Raw genomic sequence first — 13,329 nt, 5'->3', positions numbered from 1 at the left:
ACTTAAATTTTTTTTTACCTTATGTAAATTTTTAGTGCAGTATAACTTTTACTGAAGAATATACAGGAAAATGCACAAATTACAAATGTACAGCTTAATGAATGTTTACAAATTTAACACCCATATAATCACCAACCAGAATAAGAAATAGATCACTGGAACCGTAGAAACAAGCGTGAGTTTCTTTCTACACTGTCTTACACTCTTGAAAGTAATCATTATTCTGGCTTCTAACATCATATATTAATTTTGCCTGTTATTGTGCTTTATATAAATGGAATCATATAGCACGTACTGTTTTGTATATAACTTCTTTTGTGCAACTTTGTGTCAGTGAGATACATGTTGCAATATGTATGGTATGTTTAGTCTCATTGCTGTATAATTCATTGTATGAATGTAATTTTTCACTGTTGATGGCTATTTGGGTTATTTCTAGTTTTGGCTGATATAAATGGTGCTGCTCTGTACATTTATATTCATGTTTTCAGTGAGTATGTTTAGGCATTTTGTTGGATGTATACCTAGGAATGGAATTGCTAGGTAGTAGAGTATGAGTATATATTCAGCTTTAGTAGATATTGCCAAACAATTTTTCAAAATGGTTATGCCAGCTTATACTCTCACAGCAGTATATGAAATTTTTCGACATCTTTGTGTACACTTGGTATTGTCTATCTTTTCCATTTTAGCAGTTCTGGTGGCATATAGTAGCATCGTGATTTTAATTTGCATTTTGGTGATGACTAATTATGTTGAATGCCTGTTCTTTAAACTTTTGGATGTCCTCATTCTCTTTTGTGAAGTGCTTATTTAGGTCTTTTAAAATGAGATTCTAATGCATTTAGAAGAATGCTGTTTCACTTTTATCCTCTCCAGATGAAAACTTCATGGAGTGGGGAAAATATAGAATTTGGGGAATTCAGCAGATGAAAATGTTTATTTCTTGGTATATGCTTGCATATATATTTGATATTGGCTAGAAATTAATGTTGGTGGCATAATTACTGTTATATTAAAACTTGTTTTTTAAGATATCACATGATTAATCTCCCAAAATTAAATAACAATAGAAATGTAATTTCCATAGTTAGGTCCTAAAGTTAAGTGACTAGGTAAAAATCAGTGTGCTAGGCTTTGTAACGGGCATTAGGACAGTATAATAGACTTTCCTATGCCTTTAGGGAGCTACAGTTGAGTCACTGGAGAGCATTTAATATAAATGTTTAGGAAATTTGCAATGAAAAATGCTTGAAAGGAAAATAACTCATCACAATATCAATATCAAGCAGTTCCAGAGTTTTATTTATGTACTTTTTCTAAATTTGCCATTGTTGCAGCTCATTTCTCTAGTAACAGAATATGTTTTAAAGGAGTGAATTATCCCTAATAAATTTTATGTTTGCTTTTTAATTTATCCTATCGTCTGTAGCAGGCAGTTAAAAGTGTTGGTTCAGCCATAGGATTACAAGATCCAAATTCAACAAATAATTCAAATCACTGCCAATGCAGTGTGTTACAAGTATAAATCTAAATACAGCCAGTTAAAAAGAGCTAATTTAATTCACAGCTGTGTTCAATTTAAAACATGGATATTATTTAGGTCTTCATTTCTTTTTATGCATGGGTGTGCTATCTCTTGCATGGCCTGAAAGTTGATTAACTTTAAAAATATGAATTGGGTTGCATACCACATTGTTTTCTCTTTTGAATTTTTTTTTTTAAGTTTCTTAATTGCTGGAGACCATTTTAGGGCCATGGATTTAAAAAGAAATCATTTTTTCCTTTAGAAATGGATGTTTGTTTCAAAAGTAAATAGGAAAACATTAATCCTAAATACTTTTGGAATTAATCTTGCAATCAGTTGGAAACAGAAGGAACATTGGTGATATCATTTCCAGAAAGAAAAGTTTTATTTTAATCTTAGAATTAAAATATTTTATAAAATATTAATGTTATTTTGGACTAGAATGCAAAGATTGCCTGGGATTTTAAGGTTAAAATGTGAGCTTTTGTAATAATTTTACACATGCAGAAGACTGTTTCATGCTATACCTCTCAGCTGCTCTCCTACCTTAGGGAATTAGGAAAGGACACTGAAGAAATGGTTGAGGACTGAGGATGAGAAAGAATCAAGTATGTGGAGAGTAGAAAGAACAGCATCCTAGACGAAAGGAGCAGCATGTCTCAAGGCTGTGAGGCAAAATGAGCTGGACCTTTTTGAGGAACTAAAGGAAAAGTAATATGATGTGAGTGTAGAAATGAAAGGGAAGAGTAACAGGACATCTGGTTGGAGAAGCAAACAGGGTGAACCATCATAAGGCCCTGGTAGCCTTGGTAAAGAGCTTGGAGTTTAAGTCACTGAAGTGAGTTAAGCAGGAAAATGACATATCCTAGTTTACACTTTTTCAAAAATCAATTTCATTGATATGTGGAGCATGGATAGGAGAGGTAAGAGTTGAAAGCTGGGAGTCAGCTTCAGGAGACAGTTGTAGAAGTCCAAGTAGGGGATAGTGGTGGTGGTAGAAAAGAATAAAAATTAATGAATTAATTGAATGCAAAATCACAAAAATATAAGTCAGAGCTCATACTTCTTGTTTTTCTCTCTAGTAATGTTTAGAGCTATAATAACGTCATACTGATTATATTTAATTTATAAAATAATTTCCAAATTTTCCAATGGCACCAATTTTTTCTTTTCAATTCTGAAGGATTCTCTTACCACTCTGCTTCGTAATTTCTCTTTTTTCTTTTTTACGTCTTTCATAATGTTGAAAAACTAATTCTGCTTTCTTTTTAAGAGAAAAGAAACCTCGTTTATTCCCTCTGAAAATGAGAAGATTTCTAAACAGCTCCACCTTTGTTATAATATTGTGAAAGATCGTTATGTTCGAGTTTCAAATAACAATCAAACCATTTCTGGATGGGAGAATGGTGTGTGGAAAATGGAATCTATATTCAGAAAAGTTGAAACAGACTGGCACATGGTAACTTAATACATAAAACCGTTTAAAACTTTTGTCATTGTTTAAGCAAATATAGATTGGCTTCATTTTTCAGTTGTGCAAAATATGAAAACTGATATATCATACTTATTTTTAGTAATCCTTTAACCTGGAAAAGAAAATTGTGTCCCCAGTGTGTAATCAAAAGTCCACTAGAAATTCTTGAATTTTTATCAAGGAAGTATCTGTTTTCATCTAAGAGGATGAATTTAATTCTTTCATGGGGAAAAATAATCAAATGTATGATGAAGCCATGTGACTGATTTTTGCATGAATATATATATATTCTATTCAATACTACATATATATATATAGAGAGAGAGTGAATTAATTACTTCACAGATGTGTATTGATTACCCATTAAATACAGGCTATTTAGGGAGTATAATAGATTTAGTTCAAAATTTCAGAAAGCTAAACATCTAATAGGCAGTCACTTCAAAGAATGGATGATTGAGCAGCAATATTGGTTATTTCTTCTCTGTATCTTAAAAAAATAAGTAAGTAGAGGTTAGGACTATAGCAGTACATTTATACCAAGTTGCATGTTATCATCACATGCTCTCAGTAACAAATAAGAGGCTTTGCTTAAAACTGCCTGCTCCTTAGAAATACACCAAAATAAACTTAAAGCTATTCACATGACCTCAGTAGATCTGATCTTATTATTGATAGAGTTTCATAGGAATTAATTAACTTATAAAAGCTTTTAAAGTTAATTTACCAAGATACTTGAGTGGGAAGTTGTTCACTTGTAAAATATATTGGATAGATTTAAAAAGTGAGACACATATAAACAGCTGCTAGTGTTTATGAGCATCTATTATATGCTGTCACTGTACTAGGCATTAGTCAAATTACCAAAGACGTCTATACAGTGATAAGGTCTCTGCTTTTATCTTTTTCAACCATAAGTTTTTGTTCAAAATCTTACCTTGCTGCTTAAACATAGAAATACTCCGTTTATATCACATTGTCTAATACTAAAAAAGTTGAGGTGTTTTTGTATTAATAACTTATAGGATTATTCTAAATTTTGGAATTTTCTTCTTTAGCTAAAGAAATGCATAAAAATAGAGATAAAATTTAAAATTTCAAGATATCTGTAATTAGTTGTGTAGTTGATGAGAGAGGATGAACATCTTCTAGAAGACTATCCTTAGCCTAAGAATTTCTCTGAACAGAAAGCAAGATAGAATAAAAGTGTTATTTATCCAGTGACTATACTTGCTGAAATGGAGAAAAATCATGTGTTTCCTCCTAACCAGCAACATTAGTAAAGTAGTAATGATGGGGAAAATAGTGATGTGTTACAGAAGATGTGATATGCCAAGAAACAGAACTACTCTATGGAGTATTCCTTCTTTGTCTTATACACTCATTTGTTCATCAGCAAACTTGTACTGTTGTGCCAGGCATTATTCTCAGCTATATGGACAAAAAGATGATTCCTGACCTCACGATCTAAAAGGGGAAGCCAAAGCATAAACCGCCATCTTAACCATGATGCAGAGTGCTATAATAAGGATATCAACACATTGCTATGGAAACAGCGAGGTGGGAGTTGGGCAAAGCTCCACTGAGCAGACAACATTTGAGCTGGACACTGAAGGTTGAGTAGGTGTTCATCAGGCAAGGAAACCAAAACAAGGCATGGAGTACGTGGCATGTTTCAGCATCTCCAAATAGAACATTTTAGCCACAGAGGGGCTATTGTATGAGAAAGATTTAAATAATGTAAATGATAGACAAAAGCCATTAAATAGAAAACACACCCCTATTCAAGTAAAGCTTATGCCTCAATATACTTTTATGAAGGGTACCATTTTTTTTAAGTTGAATGAGTTTCTTTCTAGCTACATATATTTAGTATCAAATGAAGAAAAATACTAGAATCTTTACTTGTAGACAGTGATAACTTGGAAGTAACAATTGTCATTATAACTTGGGTATTCCATCTAAATCGGTATTTCTGGTTCTGTACTAGCACGCCCCCAATTAGGGATTTTCTAGCTCTGTTGAATAGTAAACATATTTTTCACCACACTTTTTCTTGGTAATCTCCAACCAGGTGTCATGACAGAACACATGCAGCCTGCTTTCAGAGTTTTAGAACAGATTCTTTACCTCTCAAAGAGGTATCCTCCCAGGAGCACAAAGATTAAACTTTGCAATTTAGCAAATAACATTGTTCAATAATATCTGAATTGAAAAGAATATAAAAACTAAATCCAGAAAACCAGTATGCTTTTTGGGAGGCAAGTGATAACACCTTGATAAAAGCAGTGTTAATAGCTTCCTTGCTAATCTCCATCTGCCCTAATCCTTTCAAAGCTGTGATCCATGCTAAAGAAACATTTACAAAAACTTAATCCTTAACTGAGTGCTCTTAGAGTAAGACATAGCTCCAAGTGTTTTCCAATCCGCTCCCTGCTTCCTCTGGCTTTGCCTTGCACTATGCTACCCCTTGCTCTCTGCATTGCAGATATATTGCCCCTTCTCCCTTCTTCATAGAACCTCCTATACTTCTCTTTTTTGATTAATGTATTCTTAACCTTGCCACTTGGTCCAAGCCTCACTCCCTCAGGTCCCAGCAAACTGAATCCATTTCCCTCTTTATAGGTTCATTTGTACCATGTACCTCTCTTTCATGGCATATATTCAACAAATAGGTATGAGAATAAATTATTTGTCTCTTTCTGTAATAATGTTTACATTAGATTGTAAACAATTCTCAGGGGGAGACCTTGTCTTTTTCTACTCACTTTTGTACTCTCAGTATTCATACATCTGGCATAGTACCCGATACATAGTAAGTGTTTAGTAAAGATTGGTGAATGTAAAAATGTATGTGGCATAAATTCTGCATCACCCCTAGGACTATGTAGAGCACTGTAAAAACGTCACTTTGTTGAGTGTCCTTTAGATGGTCTTAGATACTTTTTGGTTTTGATCAGTTTTATCTCTCTCTTTGTCACTACAGTCATTTTAGCATTTTGATGGAGGGGGCGGGTGCATGGCATTATGTCAAGAATTCATTCAGCACTTAGCGAATATGCACATTGTCAAATATTGTGCTTGGCAGTCAGATGTAATGGTGAATTAAGAGGCAAGCCTCAAGGTGCATATCAGCTGGTAAATGAAAGACATGTGTGGGCCAGCCATTTAGATTAATGGGGTAAATGGTAGAAGAGTATGTGTTTGTTTATGATACTGAGAGAAAGAAGACAGAAACAAGAGCCACTAACACCCTGAATCTGAGTGAAAAAAACCTCATACTCCAAGTATTTTGTTTTGTTTTGCTTTTTGTTCACTCTACACGTATTTTTTTTTCCTGTTCTCTCTACAACAATCAACTCGGACCTCTGTGACCAAATATGTGGGGGGTGGGTTCCCCCAAATAAGCAAGCAATTCTGTAGCAGAACCAGCTGAGTGACCTCTAATGCAATCATTTCTAACATAATCTTCATGGAGATAACATTAGATCCCAAATGTTGAGGGCTTAGTCCCCAAGACTGTCCCCTCTCCACTTCGGATGCCAGTCACAAGCTCCAGTTTGTTTTACCTGTGCTTCTTACCAACTGGCTGTAAATCAGGTTCCTATGACTCTCTCCTTGGAGTCAATTAATTTGCTAGAGTGACTCACAGAACTCAGGGAAAAACATTTACTGGTTTATTATAAAGGATATTACAAAGGATGCAGATGAAGAGATGCAGAGGACAAGGTATAGGAAGGCACATGGAGCCCCTCTGCCCTCCCCAGGTGCGCCACCCTCTAGGAACCTCCATGTGATCAGCTCTCCAGAAGTTCTCCAAACGCTGTTCTCATAGGCCTTTTGTGGAGACTTCATTGGATTTTCATAACCATGACAACAGTGTAGAAATATGTTTGGACAAAAAGGGTGTGATCTGATACTAATAGCCTGACAAAACCCAGAAAAGCCTATCTGTTCAGATTCTTCTTGGTCTCTGTGCAGCATTTCCACCTCCAGGGTATGGAACAGGACACTTTCTGAAATAGGGGTGTTATGACCCACAATCAGACAAGGTAGGTCAGATAAATTCTTTATGGTCAGCTCCAAGACAGAAAGTTGTGGGGAGATTAGAGTATATTTTTAGTTTCCATGGCCTGCCTTAGAAATAACAAAGGCTATGGGAGTTATGAGCCAGGAACCATGAATGAAAATCTGGAGAGATATATATACACACACACATATCATAGTATCACACTGAGTCAGGGAAGGCCTTTGAGAAGAAGTAATATCTTTTGGAGAGGAGGAAGAGGGAGAGTTTCTTAGTATGAGGATAGGATATGGAAGGGGAGGTTGTTTGGGGACCTGAGAAATAGTGTGTTTCAAAGCACTGAGGTGAGAGACATCTGGTGTATTCAGGAAAGAGTGAAAAGTAGAGAATATGAAGGAGAATAGTGAGAAATGAGACTAGAGAGGTAAATAATTGTCAGGTCCCAGGGACTTTGATGACCTTGCAATTATGTAACAGGAAGCCATGAAAGTTTCCTATTTCAAATGGAGTAAATTGGAAGTATACATGGAAATCTTAAAAATTCTATCCAGATTCTACAAATGGAATAAATTGGAAGTATACACAGAAATATTTAAATACAGTGGGAACTAGGAGTGGATTCATGTTTGATTTTCAAGATAAAATGGAATAACCAAAAATAAGACTCATTGCAAGTACCAGTTTACCAGCAACAATTTAAGATCCCTTGAAATACAACTGCTTTGCTCTGTATCTGTAGGAGTGACGACCTTCAGGGTGCCTGCTGTATGTTGAACTTAATTTGAGTGAATTTTAGCAGCCTAAGTAGAACAATAATTTTAAGAATGTATTAAAGAAGAGTATTAAATAATCATGTAATGATTATTACATGTAGTAATCAAAAAATCTTTGAGTAAAGATCTTCTATAGAATATTAATTATTCTAAGAAGCCAACATGCAAATTTTTCTCAGTCCTGAAAATAGTGGTTACAGTCACAACCCGAAGGACAAGTTCTATTTGTATACATTGTGAATAGTATGGCTTATGCCTAAACCCTAGACACACAGGTCTTGTTCTCACCCAAAGGTTGTATATGCCCATATGTGCTTACAGACATCAAAAAGGAGCAAGGATGGGTCACTGGTGAGAGGAGGGTTGGGGTGGTGTATATAGAATACGGGAGAAAACCTCCATGGTTTCTGACTTGACTAGCACTCCTGCTAAAGTAGGATAGCAACACTTACCTTTTAGAGACCTACAAATTACAAAACCGAGCTTATAGAATGCACACAATAAATTTTAAAAAAAAATTTTAAGCCAACAGGCAAAAATGTGTCTATCAAATAACTCATGATGTTAGGAACAATCAAGAGTTTTTTTTAAAAAATGTTTTTTCTCTACACTAAACAAGTGAATGCTTGCTTTTTTTTCCCTTTTAAATAAAGTATAGTTACTGATTGTGTTGGCATTATACATAGACAGGACCAGATTTGTAGGTTTTTTTAATAAATTCTGTTGTTTTGGCACATTTTAGTTTACCAAACTGAGTATACATATTCTTGGTAACTTTCTACTACCTCTAAAAATGAGTCTGTGACAGAATATATTGTGCAAAAAAGATGATAGGAATTTTCTGTATAAATAGGGTGTTTGATCTCCATATACTGTTTCTTTAACATGAGACATTTTTTATTTTGCTCATAGTATGTTTGAATGTTTAAACATGTAAGTATTAAATCGTGAACTCTATCTTATTCTTTAACTTTCTAGTCTTAAAAGCTGATGATGCCTTTAGGACTAAAAATTTTAAGTCTTTAATAAATGCTGTCAGGCATGTTCAACAGCTACTATAAACCTTCTCTTACAGTTAAAACCACAGTTCTGACCCAGACCCACACAGTATAATTAAGGCAGTTATTGGAGTAAGCTAGATTTGAAGTTAACCTAATTTAACCTATCATATTTTATACCCATACTTTTGAGGGACATTTGAATCTAGTGAGCTCTGAAAATATACAAGATACAGAAATGCATATTGAGATATAAATTTGAGTATATCTATTAATGTTTATGTCTTAAGATTACTTTCCTCAAGTCTTTTAGTTCTTTTAATTCACCTTTCTTCCAGTAACCTCTCTGTTTGGCTCTTCTTTCCCAGATATCCCCCTTTGGTAGCCATTCCTTTAAAGGAGCGATTAACCTGTGTGTAACTCAGATGTCTAACAGTTTAGGATGGGTGAAACTAATGACTCCCAGGGAACACTGGTGGAGTCCTGAGTCCCACATCCTCCTTACAAACAGCTTTAGGAGGAGCATGCAGTAGGAACATATATGAACACTAGAGGATGTTATAGTGACGTTGTCCAAACTTGAGTGGAGCAATTGACAGTTCCACGTCTAGGTTTGTCAACAACAAACAACAGTTGGCTATACATACCTAGTTTAAGTCGTAGTTTAAGATCATTTTCTTTGGAGAGTGATTGCTCAGTTGTTACATAATCTCTAACTCACTGATTCTAAAATTTTTCAGATTAACGGGCACACCTGGAAGAAAAATAGCTATAGGTTGGTTGTCAAATAGATGGTGATTAGAATACTATCGGTGATTGATTTTTTTACTTGATGAGTAAAGACCAGAATACAGAATAGTACATGTAATAGGATATTCCATGGCAGATGTGTTTTATATGGTACTTTCAACTGTTTTCCCCTGAGCTAGAGTATGAGTTAGATGTTCCTAAAAAGATCAAGTCTAACATGAATATATATATACACATGTATATATATTTGCATACAGATCTTTAATACTTAATATTTACTAAATGTTTTTATTTTTTATTTTTATTTTTAGACAGTCTCTCGCTCTGTCACCCGGGCTGGAGTGCAGTGGCACAATCTCACTCACTGCAACCTCCACCTCCCTAGTTCAAGCAGTATTCATGTATCAGCCTCCCAAGTAGCTGGGATTACAGGTGTGCACCAACATGCCTGGCTAATTTTTGTATTTTTAATAGAGGCGGGGTTCCACCATGTTGGCTAGACTGGTCTTGAACTCCTTATCTCAAGTGATCTGACTGCCTCAGCCTCCCAAATTGCTGGGATTACCGGTGTGAGTGACCGTGCCTGCCCCTAAATGCTTTTATGAATCCAGAAACTGTGCCCCCAGAGAGCTTATGATTTGATGAAGGTAGGTCAGAATATGGGCAGTATCAAGGAGTATAGTATACAAAAATATAAAGGAGCATTGGCAATTCAAGGTGGGATGAAATTGTGGAGTTTTTTTTTTTCTTTTCTTTTTTTTTTTTTTTTTTTGAGATGGAGTCTTGTTCTGTCGCCCAGGCTGGAGTACAGTGGTGCAATCTCGGCTTACTGCAAGCTCTGCCTCCCAGGTTCACACCATTCTCCTGCCTCAGCCTCCCGAGTAGCTGGGACTACAGGCGCCCGCCACCATGCCCGGCTAATAGTTTGTATTTTTAGTAGACACAGGGTTTCACTGTGTTAGGATGGTCTCGATCTCCTGACCTCGTGATCCATCCGCCTCAGCCTCCCAAAGTCCTGGGATTACGGGCATGAGCCACCATGCCCGGCCTAATTTTGGAGGATTTTTAAAGCTAATAGATTAGACTTAATGTAAGAACCAAGTACTTGCTGTACCTTTCAGACCAGGCAGATGACATAAAGAGAGTGGGATTTTAAAACATTTACCTGATCAGAGCCAGGCACGGTAGCTCACACCTGTAATCTCAGCAACTCAGGAGACTGAGGCAGGCGTCCAAGTGAGACCCTGCCTCTAAAAATTTTTTTTAATTAGCCAAGCATGGTAGTTGGAAGCTGAGACAACAGAGTCATTTGAACCCACGAGTTCGAGGCTGCAGTGAGTTATGATCGCACCACTGCATTCCAGCCTGGGTGACAGAGCGAGACCCTGTGTCTAAAATAATACACTTGAAAATAAAAATATGATCAGAGCAATTGGAATTGCACAGCAGTAGTCAATTGCAGCAAGATGAGTGTAAAGTCCAAACTGTAGTAGTAAGTGCAGTATTAGTGAGGAAGGGGTTTCTTTCTAGGAATTATTTCAAACAAATACATAGAATTTTGTGGGAATTCAGACATAAGGGATGAACAACTGAAGAGTCAGAGTCTTAAGAGTTTGAGCATGGTTGAATAGAGTGACCTGTGAAAGACCAAGGCTGTGGATGTCAGTTTTCATGGCGATGTGTTGAGGAGTGTAGATAAAAGTATGAGAGGGAATGAGCTGGAAGCAGCCGGTAGGCTTAGATGCCTTAAATAGAATACATTTAATGTGCTAAAGGGTATTGATGAAGGAACAGGGAGCATGCCATTTAGAGAAGTGAGCACGGCTATCACCTTTTAAACCATTAGTTAGCAATGGCTGAGGTATTTTCTCGATTTAGAGGCTATAGCATACCACGTCACGCTAGGAAAGTGTATATGAAAATCCAGACTTAGAAAAGAAATAAAAATTAAGGAGTAGTTGCATTTAAAAGGATTCTTCATTTTCAGCAGGATTAATCATAAAACTCATTTTAAAAAGTTGTCTTAATATAAAAGAATATGATTTACCAAAATTTGGTTAGTATGCAGTCCTTTAGAATTGCACTTATTGGGGATATCTGCATTCAAATAATACCTTTCTTCTAGGGCAAAAGATGCCACGGGAAAAATTGCCAAAAAAAAAAAAAAAAAGTTAGCAGTTAAGAACCTTTTCAACAGGGAAAAGTTAGTTTTTCAATAACAACTTGTACATACTACCCTGTGAGAGTAATATTCTTCACTAAGTTTGTTTTCTGTATTATTTCATTATTTCTGACAGTTCCTTTCTCCCCATCCCTACTCCTTATAGGTATATTTGGCCCGAAAGGAAGGATCATCTTTTGCTTATATTTCCTGGAAGTTTGAGTGTGGGTCGGTTGGCCTAAAAATCGATAGCATTTCTATTAGAACAACTAGTCAAACTTTTCAAACTGGAACAATAGAATGGAAATTGCGATCTGATACAGCACGAGTAGAACTGACAGGCGGTAAGCATTTGACTGGAGAATTAATCATGAAATGTATATTTACCACTCTGAAGACCACTTGTACTTATTTGAGATGTAGTTCTTTTTTGTACCCAAAAGTTATTGATACTATTTCAGTAAAAAAAAAAAAAAAATTAAATAAAACCTGTGTGATCCCATTGTAACAGAAAGGCCGATGTTTTCTGTTGTGAAATACAAACACAAGGAAAAAAATCATTTCTTTGTTTCAAAGGATGCATTTCTTCCATAAAGAATAATTTGTATTTATTTTTAAGGGTTTATTTTAACTTATACATCAGCCTATATAAAATGCATTTCAAAATGATCTGTGCTCTTTAAATTACCAAAAGCAAAATGTTAATTTTTTTCCCCTCTAACAGATAACAGTCTTCACTCCTATGCTGATTTTTCTGGTGCCACTGAAGTTATTTTGGAAGCAGAATTAAGCAGAGGAGATGGTGATGTCGCTTGGCAACACACCCAGCTGTTTAGACAAAGCTTAAATGACCATGAAGAAAATTGTTTGGAGATAATTATAAAATTTAGTGACCTTTGAGATCCTGAACATTACAGAAAAGCTAGCAATAATCAAGGACTTACTAAAGTAGTCTGTTGGTTCAGTGCATGCTTAGTTGGCAGTTACCACCCTGTGCTAGCATATTTCTTTTGCTAGCTATCCATCATGTAACCCTCATGAAAATTATCTTTATACCGTGGACTATAATAAAATATTGAATTAAAAACTTTCTTACATATGTGACTATAATTTGGAGTAAAGTCTCATTGACCCAATATGGGATTTTAATCTAAAAACTGTTAGTATAGTTTTAAAAGTTAAATAATGATATTCATGATTAAATGCTATTCATGATTATGATAAAATCTTGGGCTTATGATAGTAATTTGACATTTTCTGATCAGCCATTCATTTCTTCAGAAGTGGTTGAATTAGTCTCCTAATATTTTTAATTTTTAATTAATGTGAAAGTACAGTATCTCATAAATTATATAATGCATGAAAATTTATATGATTATAAATATGCAGGCATTTAAGAAATAAAATGAATTATTTTGCCTTACATCTTTTTAGTTTTTATTTTGGCTAATAAAAATCTTTTTTCTAAACATTGAAAAAAAGACATGAGTTATGAAAACATTTAACATTGACAACATAAATTAGGATACATTTTAAATTCCATAATACGTGGACATTTTGAAAATGCCTTACCTTTGAGTTATATTTTTATCTACCTCATTGAATAAAATATTCTTGA

General features: G+C 35.1%; 1 protein-coding gene across 3 annotated transcripts in view; it reads left to right on the top strand.

Annotated features, from left to right (window-relative positions):
• Positions 1–12,802, top strand: part of NGLY1 (N-glycanase 1) — a 67,342-nt gene extending 54,540 nt beyond the window's left edge. For 2 of the 3 annotated variants that reach the window (XM_008009301.3, XM_008009300.3), the window contains 3 exons: positions 2,802–2,987; positions 11,878–12,055; positions 12,436–12,802. In XM_008009301.3, the coding sequence (XP_008007492.2) occupies positions 2,802–2,987; positions 11,878–12,055; positions 12,436–12,611 (540 nt within the window). In that variant the 3' untranslated portion in view covers positions 12,612–12,802. The remainder of the gene's footprint in view (positions 1–2,801; positions 2,988–11,877; positions 12,056–12,435) is intronic. The other variant, XM_008009302.3, reaches the window with a different exon arrangement.
• Positions 12,803–13,329: the final 527 nt, after the last annotated feature.

This window comes from Chlorocebus sabaeus, chromosome 15, assembly GCF_047675955.1.
Source record: "Chlorocebus sabaeus isolate Y175 chromosome 15, mChlSab1.0.hap1, whole genome shotgun sequence".
Lineage (NCBI taxonomy): Eukaryota > Metazoa > Chordata > Mammalia > Primates > Cercopithecidae > Chlorocebus > Chlorocebus sabaeus.
This window is presented reverse-complemented; position numbering and strand designations above follow the sequence as displayed.